Raw genomic sequence first — 27,128 nt, 5'->3', positions numbered from 1 at the left:
TTGTATTGTAGTTGATAGGGGAAATCAATTTAACATTAATACTGGTGTTTCTACCTTGGTGTTTGTTTGGAATAGGCAACTTATTATTAATTTAGTCAGCCTTCGTCACAAAATACTTTTTTCATTTATTTGCCCGTAAAAAAACATTAATTATGAGTGGTGTTTTGATTATTTTATCCTTACTTATATTATCATTGATTGAGCTGTTTGTTGTCCTCGAACAATTACTATTAAGGGTAAAATGCAAAAAAATAAAATATTAAGTGTGCCAAAGTTTTAAAATGACAAGTCAGGCATTTTCTTAAAATGTTGCTTAATAAAACAATGTTAAATCCCCCTTTTAGATAGACTTGAATCTCTAATGGTATCCACCAGTTTAAAATAAATTAAGATCTTAGATAATAAAGATTTCAAAATAACAAAAAGAACAAGGTTACATATTAGACAACAATCTTAAATCTAAAGAGACCATTCAAAACTTTGAACCATATTTCCAATCAGAGTTTCAAACATCTTCATTAAATCGGGAGTAGGAGAAAGTCAACCAACTGAGCTACTAAAATTCGTCATTTTCAAAGAAACATATGAAAAAAAGAAAAAATCTTCATTCTTCTCCAGCAACTTCATGCTTTCTTCTGGCAATCCCATCCATACTTCACTTCCCTTTCCATCAGCACTATCGATAAAATGAAATCCACATGGACATTAGGATTAGCTAGCTATTCAAATAGGCTTAAAATCACCTTCATAAAAACCAGCAATTCCCACTTCATTTCCTCTACTTGTCTATGTACTCATGAATCCTCCTTATATATCCATCTTCCAACTTCCTTACTGATTCTCGAACTTTTTCCACCAACTTTTTGTAATCCATTTCCCATTTGGCAATTGTTGGATAAATTAGATTATCAATGCAATTTGTGGGGAAATTTGGATGCCATTAGTATGTAACTTATTTTGTCCTTCCATGTTGCTATACTTGATGACCATAGGAAGACTGATAGAGCCTCAACAGGGCAATTCTGTATTAATGACCATATGGAGTCATTGTTGACATAGGATTATAACCAAGATATCTTGGTGAAAAAATCCTAGTAACGCCAATGCCACTAGTTTCTTGATTCACTTTGGCCCATGTTTTGACAAAAATACGATGCCAAACACACACTAAATGGAAATTCCTCCACAAGGGAACTTAATGGAACTCCTAACAAAACTTGTTCACTTGATCTATACATCAATCACGATGTTGGTATGGAAGGAATTTAAAAAGACCTTCAATTTTGGGGTCATTAACGATGTTGGACAAGGTAATGTTACTAACATTTGCTTCAAGAAAATCGACCTTGCATTCGATTGTGTATACATCGTTTAATCTACCAGCTAAAGGGTACATGCAAGTGTTGCTCTTAATGAAGTAGAATAATTTGATCCTCGTAACTTCCATTATCTATATAAAAAGGTACTTCTCAGTTGTGAATTGGGGTCTCCCATAGAAACCACCAGCACATTAATTGGAAAATCTGCAGCTCATTTTTTACCCCATATGGAAACGTTGCCCAGATAATTTGGTATGGCACAAGTAGTTGATCCATCTTTACTGGGAAAGTAAAGGTTTCTATCACAAATGAATATTGTAAAGGCAGACAATTACAACAAAAGAGACGGATAAGAAACAGGACCAAACTCTCAAACTGTGCATACTCAAGTGTATCGAAGAAAGTTTCAGGACATGTGAAGTTACTCCTGGCGCCAACTCTTCTTGCAACACAGGATATCCAAGAAAACAACATCAAACATTCCCTTGGCAGATATCACCTCGACATAATGGGCATACCCTACATGAAATGAACAATTTCAACTCCAGTTTCATTTAGCAGAAGATATTTTTCGCTAAAACCAAATAGATAATTATTACAAGACAAGATTGTAATCACTCTTGTTGCTTTCAGAGACTTATTTAAAAAATAGTGACCACCTAAGTTGCGCAAACTCTTCACTTCGATGCCGCACCCGTGTCTGATTCTCCAATAATACACTACTTTGGGAGAATCCAACACGCACCCGTTGACATTTCTGAAGAGTCCGAGCAACATAGGTGACCACACATTTGCAGGGTACAAATATCATGTCGCTGCACTTCAGGAACTACATCCTGTCCAAGTGTATATTTTTGTGGGGTAAGCGATCTTCATGGGCTACTCTAATTTCTTTCCTGGTAAGATGATCAACTTTTTATTTATGATCCTCAATGAAGCCTTCTTCAGCTTTTGAATAACATTTATGAGGCACAAAAAGTCATTATCATTGAACGCAAGATTTGTCTGAATATTACCATGTTTCTTTGTTAGATCTAGCTTGATAAAACATCCAGAGGCACAAAAAGTACGTGGTTGATGACCTTCCAGACATTATCTTTACCCTTTTTAAAAGAATAATTTTGAGAACCCTTATACTTCTCTTGTTTATTTCTATCACTGTGATGGTAATAATTCTCCTCCTTGCCACATCTATAGCCACGAGCACAATAATTATTTCATCTCTTCTCACAATTATCATGTACAACTACATTCACTTAAGAGTATGATTGGGATTAGTTATGATGGAATAAGTTATGCTAAGATAATATTAGTTCTTAAGAACAACATATATGTTTACATAAAAACCCTTCATGAATGTGAAAAGCAATGTATAAGAAGTGTCAAATGAATATTTTTGGCATTTAGTCATTTTATCCCCGGATTACTATACCACCCAAGGAAAGGGATAACTTATCCGGTACTAATTATTAATCCCGGGATAAGTTATCCTGGACTTGCCAACCAAAAAAACAAATTAAGTGACACTATAATTTAATCCCAAGACTATTTGAAGTTATCCTTCACACCAAATGACCCCTCAGAGTATTTCTTAAAACCTTTTTTATGATATTGCTATTGTAGCTGCACATGTGAAACATGAAAAGTAAAAAAGGTTTTCTCACAATTTCTACTGCATGTCTTAGAGATTCTACCAGTTAGTAGGTGTGTACAATCAATAATATCCACCCCTCTTAGGAGTCCGGAGCCAAAAGGGAAAAAAATATTGGCCCGAAATTCCAAAAGGGCAAACAAATCATGGAAGAAACCAAAGGACTAAAGGTGTAGGGGCCTATGCACATGTGACGTTAATGACGTTAACCGACAAAAGGAAGGCACACTTTTGGTTTTTATTTTTTCCTCTGATCTTGAATCTTTGTAGTGTTGATATGATTCAACAGTGCAAAGGCACAGGTGTCAGTGCACCTTTCTTTTGTCAATTAACACTGTTAACGGTGTAAGGAGTAAGGCACATGGGTCCCTTGCGCCTTGACCATTTAGTTTCTTCCTTGATTTGTTTGCGCTTTTGAAATTTTGCGCCAATATCTTTCTCAAAATTTCTCTCCAACTATTGACGACTTGTACAAAAATAACACTAAGACCATAGAAGAGTAGCTTTCTAAGAACAAACCTTGAGGATGTTTGTAATAAAATCTAATTACGTCTTTTTCCAGATAACGGTGGTCTCTGAGCTAGTTTAAGTGCACCTTGACTAGTCCACTGAGATAAGAAAAAATCATCCAGTGCTTTTATGTAGGTTGGAATATGAATCCTGGTCACCCACTTCATGGACCAGTAAACTACACCCATACTTCTGCTTATGAGTATGGTAGCAAAGGTGACAGGAAGATTGAGGCAGAAGGGTACTAACCAGGGAAACACCCTAAACTGGTTAAGAAACAAGTCCAAAACAGATTCCATCTCATCAAATCATATTTCAAGTACATTTCTGCTCATCTCTTTGCCAAGTAGCACGATAAGAGGAAAGGCTAGATTGAAGTTTGTAACTTCAGTCTTCAGAAAATTGGATGATGATACAAATAGCTGAGGAGCCTCTGAATTCTGAAATTGACTGAAAGATACCAGCACAAAGCAAAAGGGGAAAAAGTATACCTGTGAATTTCTTTGAGCCATTTGTCAACACAAGTCCTGTGAAATTCATGATGGCAAGGCAGTGTTCGTAACATATCTCCTTCCTCGTACTCAACCAGACAAATGTAACATCTGTCAAAATAAAGCCAAATAGTTCACATGAATAAAATAAGATTATAATATTCAAGCTAACAAGACCACATAACAAATTAAACTTTTTGACTAAGAATGAAAGAAAGAAAAGGAAAGTTCAAATATTTTGCATATAGAATTAGATAATAAACAAAATCTGAAAGAGTTTTAACATAAAGCACCCAACCATGTTATAGTTATTTCCAGACAACCAGTAATGATTAGTTAACTTACTCCAGGGTGGCATAACCAAATAGATTATTTCTAGGTCTAAATCCTATGCTAGCAGCAGATTGAGCATGAAAAAAGACCACTACTTTCACCTACAACTCTTTAAAACTTCTATCCGGAATAGGATAATTAATGGAAGTACAAGTGACATCAAAATACTAGTAAAAAAGACCCTTAAGATTATTGGTACTTCGTGCCAAATGCTTTGAAGTTGAGAGGTTTCCCAGTATCTTTATCATAGCATTCTCACCGTGTTTGTATTGGTATCATCAAATATACAAGGACACATCTTTCTACTAGGGTTAGAGATATGTTATATCACTTGTATAATTTGGAACAGTACGCCAAAGCACTGTTCTTGCAGGTTTACGAGCTTGCATTTCAGATAAAGCAAACTCTCCATGTTGAAAAGAAAAAAAAGAATACAATGGTAGAAATCCTAGCTGAAGCAGAGATCTGATCTGCTCATTAAATGGCTCAAAATCTTCTTTTTCCAATATAACTAATGCCGAGTGAGCTGGCTAGTTTTGTTTATTTGATATGCTTTGCATAATTTAAATTCCACACTGAGAGCAAAAAAAAATCAGATCCTCTCACATATTGGAAAATTAGAAATAAAGATACATATGGTATTCTAAACAAACCATTAGATATACATCTATATTCACCTTCGTTCAGAGGAAAGAAAGATTTTTATTTTGGGATTTGCCGAATACAGTATAGAAGGAAATAAAGAGGGTTAAGCAAGGTCATAATGTTTCCTTTTCCATAGAACTACTAATTAATCATGCTAGTAAGAAGTGCTACTCTTTTTCAGTGGTTTTCCTTCAATCTCTGAGTATATTCTAGCTATTCTTTTATCCAACAAATTTAATTTTTAGTTATTTAACAACCAGAGATGCAATTGCAGGGACTCCTATACATTCCTTTTTCTCCGATCCAAAATTCAAGGACCTTACATAATCCAAAAACGTAGCTGCAATATTTAATTACAGTGGTTACACCAAGCAAAAAGTACCTCTTTTAGCTACTTTGCCCCTAAAATTTTGCATAACCTTCTGGAAATTCATTTACATTTACTTGTAAAAAGTGCTATATCAATATGAATAACTCTCTCAGAAAGAATACAGAACTATAAATGGTGCAAGCAGAAAGGGAACCAATGAAACAAAAACACGGCATTGTAAGATTGCTTGGAAGCAAGTAACATCCATAATAAATCTTAGAGGAGCAATAATCTGGAAAAAAGTAAAATGTTCGACTCACTGTGCAACTTCGTCATTTGAACTCCTACGGAATTTGTTGTATGATTTGACAGGTAGGGATTCAACTACTTCATTGGGTGCTGGAACAGATCCAATTGAGGATACAGAAGGCTGGGATGATAATACAACTGATTGCTGATGAATTTCATCCAGAACCTAAAATGAGTATCCAAGTTCAACTCGTACTGATGACTAAAAGTAGATTTTGATGAAGTAAAACAGATTGGTAACATTACCTCGAATAAAGCTTCTGCCAACATAACAATTCTTGAAATGCTTGCTCTGGCACTACTGTCACTATCTAAGTTAGCTCCTTGGCTACTGATACGACATGTACAGTGACCTGTTCGATGCTGACTAGATAGAACACAAGACCTCTCATGTCCAGAGTGGTTCTCAAAGCGCCTTCCCAGTCGTTGAAGGGCATAGACCTAAGAAGTTGACCAATATGTTCAAGAAAGTCATGTCTTGTCTCAAAACTATACATGATAAGAGGGACTGTACATATATATGCTTTTCAAGCACATTCAGATTACTGTTCGGTTTGAAAAAGTAATACCAAATGATACATCTATTTTAAGAATTATTTTGGAAGTAATGGCCAACGAGTTCCACCAAACACGTGACACACAGGATTAGAAGTATTGCATTCATGTTTAAAGCAAAACATACTATTACCCTCTTGCTTATATGGGGTTGTCATATAAACTAAATGTAAGCACAGTGAATTAGGCTGATATTTACAGACCTGAGATCTTATTCTTCTTCGCCGCTCTAGCCAATTTGACCTATGCTCCAGAAGATCATGATATCTTGTTTCTCTTCCTCTTGGGCTCTCAACTGCATAATATTGGCTCCCGTACAAGGAGGTCGAGGCACCAGATGATGCAAAGCCAGAAGAATTTGATAGAATTAAGTCATTCCCTTGGGATGCTACCGAACTTAATTCACCACCTAAATTCTGTCTCATAGCACTAGCATGCCCAGTTTCCGTTTCCCGTTGAAAGGAACAAACATCAGGAAATGATGATCTTCGAACAACCCTATCGCGAAGTCTACCAACACTCAGGGTTCTGCTGATACTAATGTTCCTTTCAGTAGGCTCGCGAGCTGCACTCCTTCTGTCAGAAACTCTTGTCTCGAAACCATCAGTATAATTATTATTTCTTGGAGAAAATAAATTAACAGTACACTCTACTCTAGTATCATGTCTGTCACCTGACAAACCTCTTCTGGAAGCAGGATGTGGCTCATCCGTGAAATTATCAGAGAAGTTAGCAGTTGAAGGAGTGAATACTAAGTTATTAGAAGTAACATCTTCAGAGCATTGGCTAGGAGACCGATTGCTGAAACAACTAGGAAGGAAGTCACAATTCTGTGGCCTTTCATTTCTATCAGTGAATCTACCTGATGAACTTGAGCGCCGAAGCTCATCCTCATCAATTGAAGAAGCAAACCTCTGTGAAGATGCAAAAAGGGACCTTGCTGACCCTAAACTGTTTGCTCTGCTCAGCCGGAAGCTCATGTTTCCAGGACGAAAATTGAACCGGGGGAGGAAACGACCAGAAAGATTCGATGATCTAGATGATGAAGCTCGAGAAGAAGCATCACCTTTCCTAGCAATTGTGTCAGATAAGCGTGATTCCTTCCAATCATCAAGCTCAACATTGGAAGCTACACATGTTTCATCGTGCTTCTTAACTTTAACCTTTCCAAACCATTCAGCTTTTCTTCCTCCTGATTTAGTCTCACTCAAACAAGCACCACTAGCCTCATTTCGTTTCGTTTGAGTTTCCAAAGCCTGAAATACAAGTTTATGAATAAAAAACGTTATCACATATGACAAAAGTTTTAGTAGTTTATGTACAATTTTTCCAAAGCACTAACAATTGTAGAGCCAAAAGTATAACAATGAACAGCCTCTACGCATGCCTGTAGATGCAGAACTAGAAAATCACCAATCTATTGTCCATTAGCACTAAACCAAACCACTAAAAAACAAACATACACGGAAAAACCAGTTAGTACGAAATTAACTGCCTTCATAATGCGCCTAAAAACATTTTTCCATATCACTAACCTACTGTAGGTCACCAAACAAACACAATGTAGCATGATCAAAGCTGAAGAATGCTACATAAAACATATAAAGCAAACCTGTACTTCTTCATTTTCAGAATCGCGAGATCCGAGACACGCGGACTGAAAAACTTTACTCCGAGTAGATCGAGATCTCCGAACGACCACCGATGATGAAGATGAAGCCACCGGAGATGACGGTGAATCCACTGCATTATTCTTGCTACTACTCGAACCCATTTCAAGTAGAAAAAATGTAGATCCAAATGAGGAGTTTCAGATCCAGTAATTTGAATGTAATAGTTGGATTTTGATTATTTTATTGTGTATGATTCTCATTTTCATGGGATTAGTGCAGTGAGAGGGTAGTGGGGTAGGGTGGTGGGCGTTATTTGTGGCAGTATTTGGGGATTCAAATTCAAGCTTGGTCGAGACGTTGCCGTTTAACGTGTTGCTGCTGGCTTTGTAGTAAATAAATAGCGCGAATTCAAATGCAACTTACTTTGTCTTGTGTGTGGCGTGATAACGCTCTTTTTTAGGATTTTAGAATGATTGTTCTCTATCTTCTTTGGATTTTGGTCGATTTTTTTACTCTCAGTGCTGCGAAGGAAATACGTGGATTTTGGATTTATTTTATCATATTTGATTGGTGAGTAGAAAATATTTTTCAAAAATGATTTTTAGTGTTTGATTTATGAATGAAAAATATTTTTGAGGAACATTTTTATTTTTACTAGAGTAGAAAATAATTTATGAAATTGAAAATATTTTTTAAAAATAATTTTTTTTGGATGGTGGTGGGGGTGGGGAGAGGAGTAGGAGTGAAAAAATAAAAATTTAAAGTTGATAGTATTTTTAAAAAGCAAATTTAATTTTTTGGGCGTTTGGGGATGGAGGTGGGTAGGGGGCGGGCCCGGGGAGGTAGGATTTTAAAAATAAAAATTTGAAGTTGAAATTTTTTTTTAAAAATCAAAATTAATTTTTGGGGGAGGGGGTGGGGTTGGGGGAGGGGGCTGGCCGGTGGTGGGTGGTGGTGATGGTAGTCAGGGATCGGGTGAAAAAATAAAATTTTGAAATTGAAAATATTTTTTAAAAAATTGAAGTTATTCTCAAAAAAAAATATAATTTAAAATTGGAGGAGAATTTTGGAAAATATTTTCCTTAAGTTTTGAAGGGAAAACATTTTCCTTAATTTTGAGAAAAATGAATTAATTTGAAAAATATTTTCCAATACTTTTGTCCCAACCAAACATAAGAAAATTGAAAAACATTTTTCAGAAAATGTTTTTCTTCGTACCAAATACACTCTCAAAGTATTTTAATTTAATTAAATATGAAATTTAAGAAAGATTTTTAAATTAGATAGAATGTTTGGAAATTGAAAATTTTATTTAGATACTTGGATACGCACCTTTATTTCATTTAGACACACAAAAAAAATGTTTTGGAAATTTCATATTTTTCGTATACAAAATATTTGTCAAAAAAATTAATCATTTTATATTTATAGATTATTTTTGCAAGAATAACAAAAGAGTAATGAAATATTCGGAGAAAATGAATATGATGATGTAGTTATACTAGTGATGTTGATCATGTGCAATTTTATTAAAGAGTACTAAATTATACTTCAATTTCAATTTTAATTTTTTATTGGATTAAAATTCAACCAGTAAATATTGTATTTTTAGAATAACTTTATGATAATGTATTTGTTATAAACTTTTGTTTATTTGATAAGATTGTACATAAAAAGTTGGATAATTTTAATACTTTTCATAATAATATGTAGAGCTTTATGTTTCTGAGAAATAAATACAACTTAAAATTTATATTGTATGTTCAAATAAAACTTTAATTTTATCTCATATGATTTTCATATCATTATTTCATCTCACATGATTAAACGATCATAAATATAAGAAGTGGCATTTCTTTGGGATAAATCAAAAAGAAGAAAAGGCACTTAAATTGAAATGAAGAAAAAATAATTATTTTCTAAAAAGAAAAAATAATTTTAAAAACTATGATGCTCCAATAATATCTTTCACAATTTCAAATAAAAAATATGAACTTGAGAAATATATTTATTTTTTCTCATTTCAAAACAATTACACTAATCAAATTGTATTTTCATTGATTTGATCATCAAATAGTGAAGTTGTGGTTCGAAATGACACATAAATCACTTTGGTAGTACTTGTTTGTCTAATAACCAAATCAATGACTCGTGTCATCGTTGGATGGACCCTTAGATTGTACTATGATTAAATGGGCCAAGAGCCCACTGCTTTTTTTCGCATTTATTTGGTTTGAAAAGCAAATCTAAAAAATGATTTTTCAAAACTTTTGATGTGTTATAAATTTATTATATTTGTGTTTGTATCGATAATTGTATGAAACTCGAAATTAAAACAACTTTTTTGATCGATGTGAGATCATTTGTCACTTGTCATATACACCTAGATAGCGTAAGGCCTTTCTAAATAATATCTGATTATTTAAAAATTTAAAATATTCCACATTAACAATAAACAAAAGTGTAGTGATTTAATTTAGGAATAGAATTGCTGGTATACAGCGAACGCTCTATTCAAATTAATTTTGCAATCAACTAGGTGAAGGGCTCCACTCAACTCATCAATCATCCAAAATCAAATACAAAATTTGAATTTTTTAAATTTCTTAATACTAAATTAATTGCACTTCAAAAAATTTGAACTTATATATATATATATATATATATATATATATATATATATATATTTAATATAAATATAAAATTTAAAAAAAACAAGTAATTTCGTTCGAATTGAGAAACTGCACCTAGCTTTGTCTATGTTTGAAAAGTGTCTTGCTAACAACCTAATAAATATCCATTCATTCACTGGACAAGGAAAGCTGAGATCAAGTTGGCTTTCAATGAACTAAAAAATTGCAAAAAAATATTCATATACGTGTTTATAGCGCTAGGAAAGTTGTCAATTTATTAACACTCATCTAACTTATATTATGAGTAGAATTCATGAGTAGTATATACAACACTTGCAATTTCAAATGTATAAAAAAAATCATACAATAACTTTAATGGTTATTCAATTATTAATTGTTTAAAGTCATTCAATTATTATTTTTAACTCAAAAGTCACTCAACTATGACTTCTTTATACAGATTGACACTCAACCTATTTAATTATTTTTAATTAAGATTTAGTGATATAGAATTTTAACTATTAACCAAAATTTTAAGAACTAAATATATATCTATTAAAGTTATTTAATGACTCATTCCATTTAACCTAATCCGCTAAAAATATAATATTTAACATTTTATTTTACCATTTATTTCCTAAATCTTTCTCTCTCGTATCCCCATTCTTTCCCTCTATTGCAACTTCTATTACAAATCAGATTGTTAAACTTGTCATCTGTATCATACATTAAAAAAGTTAGATTTTTTAATTTTATTTTTCAATTTGATGGTTTCTACTGAACTCTTGGCACCAAAATGTAAAGTAAACAACTATTGAAGATAAGGAAAAAATAAAAATTAATTATAAAATATTATATTTTTAGTGGCTTTAAATGGATATATATTTGGTTCTTAAGATTTTGGTTAATAACTAAAATTTCATGTCACTAAATTTTATTAAAAAAAATAACTAAATAAATTGAGTGACTTCTTGTGTAATGAAGTGATAATTAAGTGATTTTTGAATTAAAAATAAAAGTTGAGTAATTTTTTATGAAAATAATTAATACTTAAATGACTGTTGAGTTGAAAATATAATTAAGTGACTTTCTATAAAATATATTGTAATTTAGTGACCATTAAAGTTATTAACTCGATAATTTTATGGTTGAAAGTTGAAACTTTCATGGGTATTACATGCAACAATAATTCAATCCCCAAAAGTAAAAAGAAAATTATAATGGGATAATTTCATTGGTGACACTTAAAGAAATGATGTAATTTCAGAGGTGATATAAGAAAATAAACTGATGTACATTTATATATGATATATTAATTTGATGTACATTATATATATGATATCTAATTTGATGCGCGATATACATAATCTGATATATCGATATATTAATTTGATACTCAAAATAAATTTTTTGAAAATTTATGAAATTAATGAAAAATAATGATAATAAAAAACTTAAATGCGTGATTTCTGTTATTTTTTCAAAATAAATTGATTACTTTATGAGTGATACTTACCCTTTTTTTTAAAATTAAAAACAATCAAATATGTTGTTGAATCTTCAAGAAAATTTTCTAGAAATATTTTGGAATTTGAACCAAAGCCCCAAGAAAATGACACTCCGTGCTTTAAATATAAGTGGACCAAAAAGTGGGGTATTCTATTTTGAAGCCCCCATTTAACTCACAGTCAATTTGCAAAAAATATGTACATGTTATTTTGTGGTTATTTTAGACAAAATTTAAAATTTTAATCAAATTAAGTTATTATTTAAAGTAATTTATTAAAATAGTATGATTATTAAATTTTTTTATAAAATTGATATAAAGGTATTTCATAATAACATTTTAGAATGTATAAAATTCAATTTTGTGTCGATGATATTAACTTGAGAAATGCTTTAAGCTAAAATATTATTATGAGTAAATTTTATAATACGTAGTAAAACGGGATCGTGAATTAAATCTTCTTTTAAGTATACATTGTTAAACTTCTAAATAGCAATATGTATACTTAAAAGAGGAGCGTAATACTTCCATATAAATTATCACATTGCTATTTAGAAGTCTAGCCATAAAAAAATTCTTTTACATAGATATTTCCTCCACTTATCTCTAAGCTCAATCTTTAATAATAAACGTTGTATGCGAGATTTTTTATGTGAACCTACGAAAATTGTGTATATTTCCCCCTAAGGCCTAAACAATAAAATAGTATCTTTATATCAAATTGCATTTCCTTTCCCTTTGCACAAGATTAACTACAATAATCAAACTTACTTAGGTGGGATGAGATAAATTTTTTCTCTTCATAAAATAAGAACATCTACATTTGACAAATCAACCTTTTATTTTACATCAATGTCAATCTTCTCCTGTTACTCAACATTCTTTAGCCGGACTATTCCGATCCAAATTGATCGAACCTACAATTAAATTCATGCTGGATTTTCTTGGCCAAACAAAATCCTATTTAATGGACAATGGTGAATGGTTATCCCTTTCTTGCTTATGAGTCAAATTTCTATGTTATTTCTCTTGATTACGCTATGTTTCTCGAAAGCTCGACGTCATTGACACCAGTAACAAACTTCGTTATTTCAGCCTATTTGATCTTATCTAAGTTTACTCAATCAAATCTAGGTCGTATTTTAAATTTGCAAGATTAGATGGTCGTGATTGGATTCTCAAGAAACGTTATTGTGGAATACTCTATACTAGTTTTGTAAAATTTTTAAAAAATATACTATTTTGATAAATTACTTTAAATAATGACTTAATTTGATCACAATCTCACTTAGTTAAAATAAAATTACTCAATAGAAATATAACGTTTGAAGTAAAATCTGTCAAAATGGTAAAAGAAATAATGTCAATAACTCATATAAATAATTCAATTTTAACGGATTAAATTAAAGTATCATCTAGAATAATTACTAATTATTGCAAACTTAATGAAGTGAATTTTGAATTTTGAATATAAAAGACAATTTAAATTTTGAAATGTTAAAATATCTTTGCAACGTGAATAAAAATGAACATTAATAATTCAAATTTTAAAAACTTATCGATACTTATATATTCAAAATTCCAAACAAACATACGAAGTTAAGTTTTATAAGTCAAATGTGTGACACACATGTCGTAAGTTTGCATTTACCAGCAATTACTGAACTTCATTTGCAAATATTTAGAAGATATTAACCACTTACAAAATAAAAAAAGGAAATTAAGTTTTTCAGATTATTTTACTTATAAAAATAAATATTTCTTATAAAAAAAATCATAACTATTTTTTTTTTTAAGTGACCTTAGAAATCAATTTTCGTAGATATTCGTAAATTGTAACCTTAGGTGTAGCATGGTTAAATATACAAAAAAGTTGAAAGCAAATTGGTTATTTGTGCTCCTGCGCCATTTTCACCCCAATTACAACTCTCCTGGTGTCTGCTCCGTCTATCAAATTTGTTTTGGTTATATTTCGCCATTTTTGCTATTTTGGTGCTCTACTGAAACTGCTATATCCAAGTTTTGAGCAGGTATATATGTTTTTGAATCAGAAATTAGTTCGTCTGTTTTATACCGAGGAAAGTTGTTTGTGCCCATGTCCTGTTTGTTGAAATTCCTCTTTGAAATCTTTATCTGTCTATGTATGTATCTTCTTTTTGGTGGTGAATTGATTTCATTTATGTCTTTTATCTGCATAAAGTTTGTGAAAATCGAACATTTGAGATAAAATTGGTGAACCCCTTTTCCCATTTCTTTTGTTTCTTTAGTGTAAATGATTTGGAGGTGAGTGTGTTGTTTCTTGCAGGCAGAGGAATATAATGGACTGGGCATTTGTGCATAAAGTATGGGAAAAATCGATTTCGAGCAATGTTGGTTCAGGTCTGTGAATGTAACATTGCTGAAGAAGATTATGTGTTCTCTTTTTACTTTATCATGTATAATTCAGCTGAGATGGGTTCTGCCATTATCAGGTCAACCATTGAAGGCTGCTTTGCTTTTAAATTACGACCCTAATGCCCCTTCTCGACTGATGTCTACAATGTAAGGGAAATTGTTGAAATACCATTTATAGCTCCTACCTTTTCTGTTAATGTATGTCTTGAGGTAGCTAAACTGGTTATTTAGAACAATGCAATTGCTTTTTTCTAGTATAGTGTTTTTTCATAAGCATAATAAGTTCCTAACTTGCGTGACTGTTGATCAAACCCTTTTGCCTCAGTTCAAATACCACTAGTACTTTGATAAAAGTGATCTTTTTGCTTCTTTTATTATAACAAATGGTCTTGCCCGCTTCAGTATAAACAACTTGACTCATCATTCTTGGGCTTTCTTTTTGATCATCTTTCCTTGAGACTTGAGATTTTATTGTAGTTTTAGAAGAGAAGCTGTACAATCATTCTCCTTGTTCTGATCCTGAAAGCCTACACATGGTAAAGATCTTGCTTTAGGGGTATCCACAACTAAATACTGAATAATCAAAATTCAAGTGTCATTTTCTTGTCCTATACTTCAGAGTTGACAATCTTTGGGGGCAGTAAGTACTGGCTTTCTACGGGTCCTTTTCAATTAGTAAAAGATGTACTTATTGAGAGTAAGAAGAACCAGTATCCAAGCTTTGTACATTAACACTGATTGCTTTCTGCAAAAAAATGCTTTTGCAATTTTCGTTAAATCTGGACATATATGAACATCACAAGTGCTCTAAAAATAGGACAAGTACTCTGTATTTGTAGGAAGGTTCTTTCAGCTTTCAACTTTTATAGCTGCACTCAGAAAACAACTGATGATTTAGTCGTGAAGTAACATAAGAAATCTACATAGTTTCCTCTGATATGGGACGAGAAGATCAGATAAGAAGCAAAAAAAGAAAAAGTTCTTTCTAGTGACTTTATAGTAGTGTCACTATGTGCAGAACTGTTTTTTTTTTTCCGCTTTGCTCTGTGCTTCTGGAAAATGGTGTAGGTTTAAAAAAGGCTTGTGTTTATGCATGTAGTGCAGAGCAGGAAGGTATAAAGGCAGATCCAACCGAAATGTGTGAACTCATCAGCTTTATCAAGAGAAACAAACTGCAGAAGGAGAGCTTTGTCATTGGACAAAATCAATGTGAGTTTATTCCTGTTTTACAAATAAAAATTAATCATGCTTGAACTTTGGGTTCTGGGAAGGATTTTATCTTTACTTGTCATCTGAACTGTATGCCCATTTGTGGTTTTCCAAAATTCTGAAACTTGGAGCTGGCACTTTGGTCTAAATGTGTAGAGATAGTGATGGGGTGTCTACATTCATGTTCGTACTTTGCCTCTTGCACGTGTGATATTCAGGAGTAAATGCAATATACCTATCTTTTCTTAATAATAGTGCTTGTGCTGGGCTGCATGCTGGGCTGCTTATAGGGTTTGCAGCATTCTCTCTGCACTCAGTCGTAATGCCAAGCAAAACACCAACTGTCACGCGTGGAACTTTTTTATTCTTATTGTTATTGCAGTTCTTTGGAAAGGATTACTAAAATCAGAACTATCTGACTATCTCAAAAAAAGATTAAGAACAGCTGGTTTGTTTTCTTGAAAATAAACAACCCTTAAAGTCTAGCTTTGTCATTTTTGTCGACAGATCTTGTAACATCAATTCTCATTTTTGTCGACAGATCTTGTAACATCAATTCATGAGAGTTGGTTCTGTGCAAGAAGCATGAATACTTCAAAACCTGCTGGTGAAGGTGCTATTCTGATGCAGACTGGGGCATTCTTCTTGATTGGATTGTAAGTATTTCCATACTTAGGTTACAGTAATCCAATCTACTCCCACCATTGCATTAGACCCAAAGTAATGATAATGCATGTATAATCCTGGCCAAATCCTAGTCTGTATACTAGAAGTCACATTGTCTTGGAAACAAAGTGGGAAGAGCTAGTATACCAGGTAGTATTTCCAATATTCATGGGGTAATTCAGCACAACTATCTATGGTGTAGTGACTAATTGAAATGCATTGGAGCATACCATGATTCTTTTGATTTTGATGCGTGAAAGAAGATACTTGTTAATTATTGACAAAGTTTCTGTGTAGGACTTGGTATATCTTAAAGAAATGCATTTATAAATAACAAGAAGATCCTTCAAATTCTTCTTTTGATTGTAAGAGTCTATAAAATTACCTCAGAGCTCTTTGTTGATCATTTATTAAATTCATTCAAGATGTTCCTAAGTTTAAGGTCTTTGGAGAATCAATTTTTTGGTCTTCTCTTACATGTATATTCGGATAGTTGTCCCTCTTTAATCTTTCTCAGTACTTCTAATATTTTATTGGCGCTCTTTTAGTCACATTTTAAAAGAAGCATAAAGTTCACTAAATGCGGTATAAATTCTCACAAAGATACTAGTTTGGTTCCATTGGTTTCTCCATTCTCTCTTGGTTCGCAACTCTCCTTCGAGCTAAGCAATTGTTCACTGTTTTGATCTCGAAAGGCCTACAAAATATGCCCAAATTTCCTATTATCCCGTTCCCTTGTTGTCGGGTTATATCCTTCTTTCTACTTATCAAAAAATAAATAAAAAATCCCTCTTTCGTCATTCATCAGTGGCACTCTGAGGCATTGGTGTTCATTAAGTTGGATGGTAGTTGAAGCTTATTCTTTTCCTTCTATGGTTATGTTTGAATTTAACCGGGCATGTCTGGTTTAGGATTGGATTCGGATGTGTAGGTCTCAGGAAAATTATCCAATCCTAACGGTATGGGTTCGAGTCACCAAGGAAGCAAAAAAGGTGGGAGTTGATGCACTTCATCTCAACTAGCTAGATGATGACATTTCTCTATTATCCTTTGCTACTCATCGATGATGCTCTTTGGTATAGGAAAGATTTTACGTTGTTTGGATTCTTTAAAACTAAAATAAATTGTGGGGCACATGAACCTCTTGTCTTAACTACATTAGTTTTGAGTCTTTTTTCTATTGAGTTTAAAGCACTTATTAGGTCTAGTTAATGAGGGTCTTATGTGCTCAGGTCCAAAATCAAAGTTTGCTCTTGAAGTCTGTCATGCCCCATTTAAGCTGAAAACTTGCAGCCTGCACAGTTTTGTAGTGACTTGTCTAAACATGCTTACTTGAAATTGGGATTTGACTCATTGGAACCATGAAATTTACTTGATTATACAGGTACGATGGCTCGATTGGTTCAGCATCCCGTGCAATGGTAGTTCTTGATCAGTTTTCATGGCAACTTAATCGAAGAAATCATTGATTGCTTCTTATATATGTCATATTACATAGATCCATGGTCTTTGCATCTCAATGGATAGTTTTTTTTTTTTTTTTTGGTTAAATCAGTATTTCTTGAGCTGCAAGGTTGTATCACCTCAACTAGTTCATGTCTTCATGGCATTTGTGATTTAAGAGACATAAAAATCTCATAGAAAAAGACATAAATTTATATGTTGTAAACTAATTATGTGACTGGCTTTAAGCTTAACCACATGTTTTGTCACAAGGATAAGGGCAATCAATCTGTTGAAACTGATTTCTCTCCAGAACCCAATCTCCTACTGCTTCAGCTATTGTCTGTAACAAAGAAAAACGAGTAGTTTACGCTTTAGTACAAATCAAACAAAATTATATAGGTAAACAAACAAAATATTTTTTTCTAAAAACTTGTCCAAAGAAACTATAAATCTACTAATTAGCTTTACCTTGTTGAGTAATCTAGGTGAATTGAGACCAAACCAAGTAGCTTGTTTTTGAGTTTGGCAATGTGCAAAGCAAGAGTTGATGTAATATCCTCTTGTTGAAGATGACCCTAGACCTTCCAATGCCTTTAAAAAGTCCAATCTGAAACCTAAAATATTGTTCAAAAGTTGGTCCAAAACAAAATATGATACACTCAAATAATTGTTTGAAAGAACAGTTGATTGTCCTCGTGTAATCTATAGGTCATAGGTTTGAACCGTGAAAAATCCATTAGGACAGACTCACTACACCACACAAGAAGTGATGTGGCCCTTCTCCAAACTATTATCGCGGGATGCTTTGTTCACTAAGTTATCTAGAGATAAATAAGTAAATAACAAATCGAAAAAATTAAAAATATCATTGACCTTGAAGAACTTTGAGCTGATCTGCTGTACAAGTTTTTATATTAGCTCCACAGCTCTTCCATGCACCCTTGGGATCAGTACCGGGTGGCGCCAAAATGTTCCTTACCTTAATTTAAAGTAAATATATATAAAATCCAGGAAGAAAAAAAAATCTAATAATATGCGAAGGACAAAATGGAAAAAAAATAATGTGAAACAAATATGAAAAATACAATAAACTGACCTGCCAATTATCATATGCTGCATTTATAATGAAAAGTGGCGTTTGAATTTGTTGAGCCACATTTTGAGGGAAAAAACACTGCACCATTTAAATAAAAAAAAAATATCTGAGATATGGAATTTCATTAATTTGTTTAATAATTCTAATATATGTAATTACCTTGAGGAATTAATCTCCAAAATTTAAAATAAATATTGGTAAAATTGGTTATTGCCACAGAGGAATTAGCTAACAAGATCCTATAATGTTATTGAACGAAAAATTAGTTCTTGATATTATGTTTTTCATGACAAGGAACCAATATAGCTACCCTTATTCGAGGAGAGATAATTATAAAACACGAGTTTCGTACGAAGAGTTTGATCAAAAAAGGATGTACGGATTTGAATTTGAAAATCTTTATTTGAGAAATTCCCTACTCAACTAACTCGACTATCCTACACATATTAGTTCTTAATATATATTATCTTACACTTACCAAACCTGGTTCCAACTTTGAAGTACATGACGGAGGCAAATTCTTTACAGAGCCCTAAAATTCGAAATAGAAAATAAATTATAAGAGCAAAAAATACGCTTATCAAAATTATAGACCATGAAAAAGTGGAGAAATTAGACATACATGTAAAGTGACAACATCTTTGTAGAATTGTTGAATAAATAGTTCCCCTGAAATATCCTCACTGGAATATATACAGATTAATCTGTTAATAATATGAAGAATTAAATCGATAAAAGTAGGAGTAATAACTATGAACATAAATTTCGAGAATTTAATTACCAAAAATAAAAAAAATAAAGAAAAAAGAATACTTACATGTTAACAAAATAGCCAGCGTCTGAAAAACATTTAACTTTAACACTATTTGGTAATAAAATTCTAAAATTGTCACAATGCAAAATTGTTGTCAATCCTCCTGCTGAACATCCAGAGAGTATAGCCTACCATTATAACTATTAAGTCAATAACATTAAAAATAAAATATGTTTATTTAATATGTCATGTTAAAAATAATTTTAATATAAAGGTTGAATATTTTTCTTAAAGAATTTAAATGTGATCATACATACATTTTCAGATTTATTCATTCCTTGGGCCAATAATTCCTCCATAATAGCTTTGAATATTCTTGCCCCTCTATAATGAAGTCCAGTACCCTGTCAAATTTTGGATTTAGAAAACCAAAATTTTAATTATTATAATTACTAGTACTAATTAACAAATTAAGAGCTCTGAAGAATATACTTAATGTAACTTACAGGATCAATTGCTTCAATATCTCCCGTAAAGGATCCTCCATCACAATATCTAACAAAAACTCTATTCCAATTGTAAAAATCTATAAAAACACCATAGTTGTATTAAGAGAATTTTATATTGTATATCCGTTTATCAAAATAATTTTTTTTGGTATATTAATGTATAATACAATAACAATAACTCAGTATAACTTTATGAATGAAATCTAAAAAAAATAAAAAGTACATAAATCGTTTCACCTGTGAAGGAAAAAAACTATTTTCGAAAGGCTATCTTTAACGTATAATTGTGTGGCCAAATGTGTAACTTGCCCTTAATCAAACTAAGCTTCATAAATACATTATAAGAAGGAAATCTTTATAGTTCGGTTATTTTGTTATTTGAACTTTCACTATATCGGTGATGGTTTAATTTCCATCTTGTAATCCCCTCCTTCAATTTCCCTTCTCCTATCCCAATTAAAATAAAATGTGAAATGAATAATAAAATTAATTTAGAAGATTACCTGGATTAAATTTCTGTTCATTACTCAACATCCCAGAGAAATAAACTTGGTTTTCCATTTTTGCACTAGAGCCGTACTTGCCATTCTTCCTCATAAGACATTGTGCAACATTTTGGCACCATCCACCTCCCTTAAATATCCATTATTTAACATTTGATTAATAATTAAGTTGCTGTTCTAAGATAGAAGAAATATACAAAAATATGAGTGTGTTTGGTATGAAGAAAAATATATATATGCATATATATGTATGTATCTATTTTTTTTTAATGTCTGAAAATCTTATTCTCTTGAAAAACAAGCTTATTGAAAATGAGGAAAATGACTAGAAAACAAGTTGCATAAATGACTGCCTAAAATTTATTATTTTTATCCACCCTTACCATCTCACCCGCTTCAACTCCAAACCTCCACTCAAGATATTACAATAAATAATTTTAGAAAATTTTACTAAATATCTAGATTTAGATATTTAGTCATATCTTTAAAATCATCTTTATTTTTCACACACTTCCCATTTCTATTTGCCTTCGTAATATTTTGCTAATAATATATAAATATAATTCTCTTATAATAATATTTGTTTGTTTATGAAATCCACTTTCTAATAAATCATTTTCCTTGATTTAAAGCAAACTTTTATTTAATAAATCAATCTCAAGGATGGAGATTTGGTTTTGAAAAATATTTACTTTTTTCATTATTATTGAAATAAATTTCATATGAATAACTGAGTTTTAAAAAATATCAAAACTAACCTCAATTGATATTACCCAATTATTTTCTCCTGTACGTGATCCTCTATCAAGATGATATGCTGGTGGACTTCCATCCAAACAAACTATAACAAACACAACATTAGTTATAAATATGCAAACAAATAAATATTTATAAATCTATTATGTATACACATAATAGAGATGTTGTTAATAAATAATTCTAACACATAGATAGATAAATAGATAGATATATAACAATTGTTTGTGTCTTTATTCACCTGTATGTGTGTACATATAAAGAAATTGAGAAACATCATAAAGTGTTTTAAAATATTAGAATTTTTTAAATTTATTTTAAAACCAAAGTTCAAGCACATTAATTGAGAAACATTCTTCAGCCAAAAAAAAAAAGAAAAAGAAAAATGAAATGGAATTAAAAGAGAAAAAAGTGTTAAGAAAATTACCAGCTCCTTTTGCAACAGCAGTTTGAAGTATAGTGATATCAACAAGGGAACTTTCTATTGTAACAAAATTCAGCAAACAAAAAAAAATGAACAAAAAATTGGTCATCATTTACTATTTTTAATTTCTCTTAATAGTAATATTGACAATACACAAATATATATATATATAGAGAGTGTGTGTTTTTTTCAAAAAAAACAAACAAACTGATTTTATATACATCAAGTAATAAATCTTTGTTTGACCAAAAAATATCAAGTAATAAAGTGTGTTAAACTAAAGCCATAAATGGAATATTTGTGAATTGCGATTCTTGATAGTGAAATAAATGGGAATTAAATTCATGAAATATCAAAACAATATTTTTATTCTTTTTTACTTGTTCACTGTTAATTTTTTTTTTATTGTTCCTTTTAAGTTGTTATTTTTAATTAATCAAGAAAAGAATATATTCATTACTTATTATATACTCAATTTAAAGGTAAAACCTTTTTAATGAGTAGAATGATTTTGGAATTTTATTAATTAATTAGAAGTAAAATAGTAAACTCATTATGTCAATTATTACTCCCTCAAGTCCGCAATTGTTTGACATGTTTATGTATACTAAAAATAGATGTCCAAGATTAATTATCAATTTAAATAATTAAAAAATAATTAGTTATTTTTTTTCAATTCTGCCTTTAATAACTACTTCATTTTATTATTTCAAAAAACAGCGCTAACACCCTATCTATAGTAAGGGGCCTTTTCAATTGAATCTCCCACTTGATTTCGGACAGTCAAATAGAAAGACTTTAATTGAAAAGTTATATAGATTTTTGATATTTTTAATATAGTAAGGTTATATTATTCTAATACAAGGGAGTACCAATTTAGATACTTTTGAAAAACCTTTAAAATATAGTGTTGACTTGTTTCAATCTCAATTATTAAGCAAATAAATCTGTGATACAAGTACCTGAAAACAAAAAATAAGCTGGAACAATGAAATTGACCGTTATTTTAATTAAATTCTATATCAAATTTCTATCAACTAATAAAATTTTGAGCCAAAAAATGTTAAAAGGACATTTTATAATTAAGTAGAAGGACATTTTTCAACTATTTCTATTAAGTTAAAGATATTTTGAGCCTTTTCCGCTTTTAAATAAAGATAAAAACTTAAGTAAAAAGTTTACACTGAAATACTAAAACAACAATTGACTGGGGATTGTAGTAACAAGAAAGGACAATTATCTGACTATCCATCGTGATTTTATTCATCAATCTGATTATTTGAATCTTTAACATAATCACATGGTTTAATGTTGGGTTTATTTGCTATTAGTATTGATTCAGACTCATGTAACGCAAGCCTTTGTCACCCACACAATCTCGTTACATAAAATTTCAAAAAGTTTAAAGTTGAATTATCGTAGAGCAAAAATTAAAATCAATTAAGGTCTACATTTATTGAAAGAGAAAGAAAATATTAACGGCTTGATGTTTAGCTAATTGTTATTGTGAATTTAGATTTGTAACAAATTCATGCTCCATTTATGATATTAATTATGAACTAATAATAACTTAAATGATGTGATTTAAAATTTCACATTTATTAGGTCCTTAATATCTCTTTAACTTTTTTTTTTAAAAAAAATGAAGATGCATGCATTAGAGAGACAGAAGAGGAAAAAAATTAGAATGGACTAATATTTGACCAAATTGAAATACATTAAACTTTGATGTTAAACAAAACAAGTAAAAACTTATGTACTAAAATCTAATGACTCAAAAGTGTAACACAAAAACTTTCTTCAACTCCAACTTAGCTAATCCTCAACAACTATGTATCACCAAATAAGCAGGAGGTACAACATATGCAAGCCTATAATTTGCTATAAACTTTCACCAACTTATAATTATAACTTGCAATCTCTAGCACAAGGGTAAGGGTCTTTATATTGAAACCCTGCTCTCTCAAAGTACCAATCCGCAACAGCTTCCGCAATTGTCTACACGTGTAAAATGTTACGATAAATTAAATTTATTATGAAACTCATCGAAAATAAGAATGACAGACACATGATAACAGTAATAAAAAAGAACGTGTATATTCAAGCTTCATATGGCTAGAACAAATGAAACATTACCTTATTAAGTAACCTTGGAGAGGTAGCACTGAACCAATATGTTGGAAAACGCATATCACCATGAGAATAACAAGACGTGAGGAAATAACCCCTTGTACAACAAGAAGGTAGTTTGTTGAATGTCTTCAAGAACTTCACTCCAAAAGCTAAATTAAAACAAAACAAACTAATAAAAAGGGAGAAGAAGAGTCATTATACATGTGTAACGTAATGTCGTATACATTAATTAACCTTGAATAATTATACGTTGGTTAGATGTGCATCTACTTATGTTGTTGATGCAATTCGCCCAAGCATGTTGAGGATCAAGATATAGAGGAACCAAAATGTTATTAATCTGGATCAATGTACAAAATAATTAATTTCGTTTAAATTTATATTTATGGAAGCTAAGGAAAGAATTAAAAATCGAGAAAAGTTAGCATTTGTCTACTTGACCTGCCAAGAATCATAAATTGAATTGATTATGAAAAGTGGAGTTTGAATATATGGAATAACATTCTGAGAGAAAAGGCACTGCACCATATATATCATCAATTAGGATATATATAATATATTTAATGAAAGAAAATGTTTTTGTTATAAAAGCTTAAGCTTTTACCAGACTTGGCTCCATTACAGACGTGCAAGCTGACGGCAAATTCTTAGTTAATCCCTAAGAACGGAAGAGGAATTAGATTTATCATGGTATCTACTTCTTAAAACATATCAAAATTACTAAAAGAAAAAAAGAAGAAGAAGATGTGACTCACATGTAGGTTAACAATTTTTTGGTACATCTCTTGAATATATGAAGTACCATAGATTGTGTTGCTGCATTATTATTAATCATGAACGAGCCAAGTGAATCGAATTTTCTTGAGATCATATATAAGAAGAGTGTGCTGACCTATTGATAAAAAAGGCAGCATCCGCGATACATTTTACTTTAGCACTCTCTGGAAGGAGATATTTAAACTTATCGCAGTTTAAGATTGTTACCAACCCTCCTGCTGATGTTCCCGTTAGAATTGCCTAAATATTCAAGATTTAACCAAGTATGATTTTTCATTTTTATTTTGAAAAAAAATAGTATGATAGTATTAGGTAGCAATACATATTCTTACATTTTCAGCACTTTTTATTCCTTTGCTCCATAAATCTTCCATAATAGCCTTAAATATTCTTGCTCCTCTAAAGTACAACTTGTTCTCCTAACATTATTTGGAAAATTTAATCAGAAGAAAAATTAAGAAATTAATTAATATATACACATGTAGTATATATCTTACAGGGTGAACTTGTTCAACATCACTAGTGAAAGATGAACCGTCACAATACTTCACCTTCACCCTATTCCAATTATGAAAATCTACCAATTCCAACAATGTTTTGGAGTCAGAAGACGTAGGTTAAAGATTTTCATTAAAATGCACACATATAAGTTATAATGTGTATCACCTGGATTTTGTTTAGAAGTATTATGAAGTACACCCGCGAAAAAGTCGTGTTGTTTCATATGGTTGGAAGAACCTAAGGACGTAGTTGAACGATCAAGGCAATCTGGGATACTTTCGCACCAACTACCTCCCTGCGAATATGAATTTTTTTTATTCGCGATTACCTAATTAATTATGTTAAATATATGAAAATTAATTGAAAAGAAGAATTTAGTAACTAACTTCCAAGTAGATAATCCAACTGCGAAATCCTGTACCATATCCTCTGTGAAGATGATATGCTGGTGGACTTCCATCGAGACATACTATTGACAAATTGAAACAAATGATTAGTATTTGTTTAGTTTTCTTTGAGTAATTCAAAAATCTCAGTATACTACCTGCACCTTGGGCAGTTGCGCTTTGGAGTATTGTGATATTAACGTACAAAAAATCATCTTTATTAGTGAGAACATGAGCTGCACATAATATTGCTAAAAAGGCTAGTAAAGCCAACACAAACGTTGTCATCCTACGGCAAACAAAAACAAGTGTAAATTATACTTAAAAGGGCTAAGGCATTAGGGATTATTACCAAATTTTCGAATTAAAATCAAGAAAATCTCAAATTATTAAAAGTGATGAACATTATATTGATCTTATATAGCTAGCTCAATAAATTAAAAACCATGTACCTCAAACCAAATTAGAATTTAGGCAATTAAATGATATCCAACAATTCACATTGTAATAAAAAAAACTGCAATATCTCTCATTTGCAATGAGTGAAACCAAAAATGAGAAAGATGTGCTCAAGCACCCAACACATACAAGGGGCTCAAAATCGACGATCTTACTCAACACATATTTTTTTTTTGTAATCTTACTTGATTACACTCATTGAAGATTTTTTATACAAAAGAAGATCAACGAGGATATTCACATATCCACTATATATATGGACTTGAAAGTATGTGCATATAATCACACACTATTTTTTTTTAATACTTAATAGATATATAAAAGGAGAATCTCTTTTTGCTTGGAAACCCAATTAAAGGTATAACATGAAAGGTGAAGACAAAAATAAACATGCCAAAAATTGAATTATGGCAACAAAGAGAACAAAGTAATCTTGATGAAGACAATAAAACATAGAATGTGAAAATATATACCTTATGACAAGCCCAGTGACGATTTTCATTTCAAAAATAGAGAACTCCATAAAGTACTCTTATGATACTAATCAAAACACTCCTTTATAAACTAATGATCACCCCAATTATCTCTTTAATTTTCTGCATTATATAATTTTCAAGAAGAAAAAAAAATTGAACAATTAGAAGTTGTTGCTAGTAAAAGAGTTGGATGAAGAATCAAATATATTTTAGTCTTTTTGACATTTTATCAAATTATGAAAGCAAATACAAAATGATGTGGTGAATGATCAACAAAAGAGATAAAGAGTTAAGTTACTATGAAGAGAAAGTTTCTTATGAATTATAGAGGTACATAGCATTTGGGTAATATGAAGAAACATGAACGATATTAATTATTATAATATATTTCCCCATATTAATGATGACTTTATTAATGTCCCATTTGAAACCATTGAGTGAATAGGGACCAAACAAATAATTCATCTATACAATAAAATTTTCAGTCCTTAATTAAGATATAATAAATAAATAATCTATGTATTTTTATTTGTTAACACAAGCATTGCCAAAAAGGGTAATGCATTTGTCCTCCTCTTGGAATTCTAGAATCTTTCCATATTTATTTTCTGTTTATATATATATATGTATATATGGAAAATGGTCTAATATCAAAATCTATAGATTAATTGAAAAAAATTCAATGAACTTTTTAGCCTTAATAAAATGTATCCTCGCTCGTTTATATTATACTCAAATTAAAGGTGCGCTAGATACAAAAAGA

At 31.0% G+C, this 27,128-nt stretch overlaps 4 protein-coding genes across 7 annotated transcripts; 1 reads left to right on the top strand and 3 right to left on the bottom strand.

Annotated features, from left to right (window-relative positions):
* Positions 1-1,426: 1,426 nt before the first annotated feature.
* On the bottom strand, positions 1,427-8,165 carry LOC101258477 (uncharacterized). Of its 4 annotated transcripts, none has more exons than XM_004245983.5 (6): positions 7,736-8,165; positions 6,327-7,379; positions 5,815-6,009; positions 5,580-5,734; positions 3,972-4,082; positions 1,427-1,838 (listed from the first exon to the last, which is right to left on the bottom strand). In XM_004245983.5, the coding sequence occupies exons 1-6, from the start codon at positions 7,895-7,897 to the stop codon at positions 1,793-1,795; spliced, it is 1,722 nt and encodes a 573-aa protein (XP_004246031.1). In that variant the 5' UTR covers positions 7,898-8,165; the 3' UTR covers positions 1,427-1,792. The 4 variants fall into 4 exon arrangements, with proteins under 4 accessions (XP_004246031.1, XP_010325629.1, XP_069144307.1 ...); XM_010327327.4 differs by having other exon boundaries at positions 5,580-5,713; positions 7,736-8,102; XM_069288206.1 differs by having other exon boundaries at positions 7,742-8,092.
* A 5,510-nt stretch (positions 8,166-13,675) lies between these two features.
* On the top strand, positions 13,676-17,900 carry LOC101264544 (uncharacterized). The gene is made up of 6 exons (XM_026032361.2): positions 13,676-13,906; positions 14,182-14,255; positions 14,348-14,417; positions 15,370-15,479; positions 16,021-16,135; positions 17,530-17,900. Exons 2-6 carry the CDS (start codon positions 14,195-14,197, stop codon positions 17,612-17,614), a joined length of 441 nt encoding a protein of 146 aa, XP_025888146.1. The 5' UTR covers positions 13,676-13,906; positions 14,182-14,194; the 3' UTR covers positions 17,615-17,900.
* LOC101263048 (pectin acetylesterase 8-like) lies at positions 17,641-21,769 on the bottom strand. The gene is made up of 12 exons (XM_069288210.1): positions 21,637-21,769; positions 21,212-21,294; positions 20,454-20,583; positions 19,948-20,027; positions 19,759-19,845; positions 19,505-19,629; positions 19,310-19,370; positions 19,166-19,219; positions 18,688-18,765; positions 18,465-18,570; positions 18,060-18,205; positions 17,641-17,931 (listed from the first exon to the last, which is right to left on the bottom strand). The coding sequence occupies exons 1-12, from the start codon at positions 21,743-21,745 to the stop codon at positions 17,839-17,841; spliced, it is 1,152 nt and encodes a 383-aa protein (XP_069144311.1). The 5' UTR covers positions 21,746-21,769; the 3' UTR covers positions 17,641-17,838.
* A 1,562-nt stretch (positions 21,770-23,331) lies between these two features.
* Positions 23,332-26,922, bottom strand: LOC101248808 (pectin acetylesterase 8-like). The gene is made up of 13 exons (XM_069288208.1): positions 26,363-26,922; positions 25,589-25,719; positions 25,431-25,513; positions 25,210-25,339; positions 25,041-25,120; positions 24,876-24,962; positions 24,659-24,783; positions 24,522-24,582; positions 24,371-24,424; positions 24,208-24,285; positions 24,001-24,106; positions 23,770-23,915; positions 23,332-23,631 (listed from the first exon to the last, which is right to left on the bottom strand). Exons 1-13 carry the CDS (start codon positions 26,410-26,412, stop codon positions 23,539-23,541), a joined length of 1,224 nt encoding a protein of 407 aa, XP_069144309.1. The 5' UTR covers positions 26,413-26,922; the 3' UTR covers positions 23,332-23,538.
* Between the last annotated feature and the right edge of the window lie 206 nt (positions 26,923-27,128).

This window comes from Solanum lycopersicum, chromosome 8 (assembly GCF_036512215.1).
Source record: "Solanum lycopersicum chromosome 8, SLM_r2.1".
Lineage (NCBI taxonomy): Eukaryota > Viridiplantae > Streptophyta > Magnoliopsida > Solanales > Solanaceae > Solanum > Solanum lycopersicum.
Note: the sequence above shows the minus strand (reverse complement) of the source record. Positions and strands in the feature narration are given on the sequence as shown.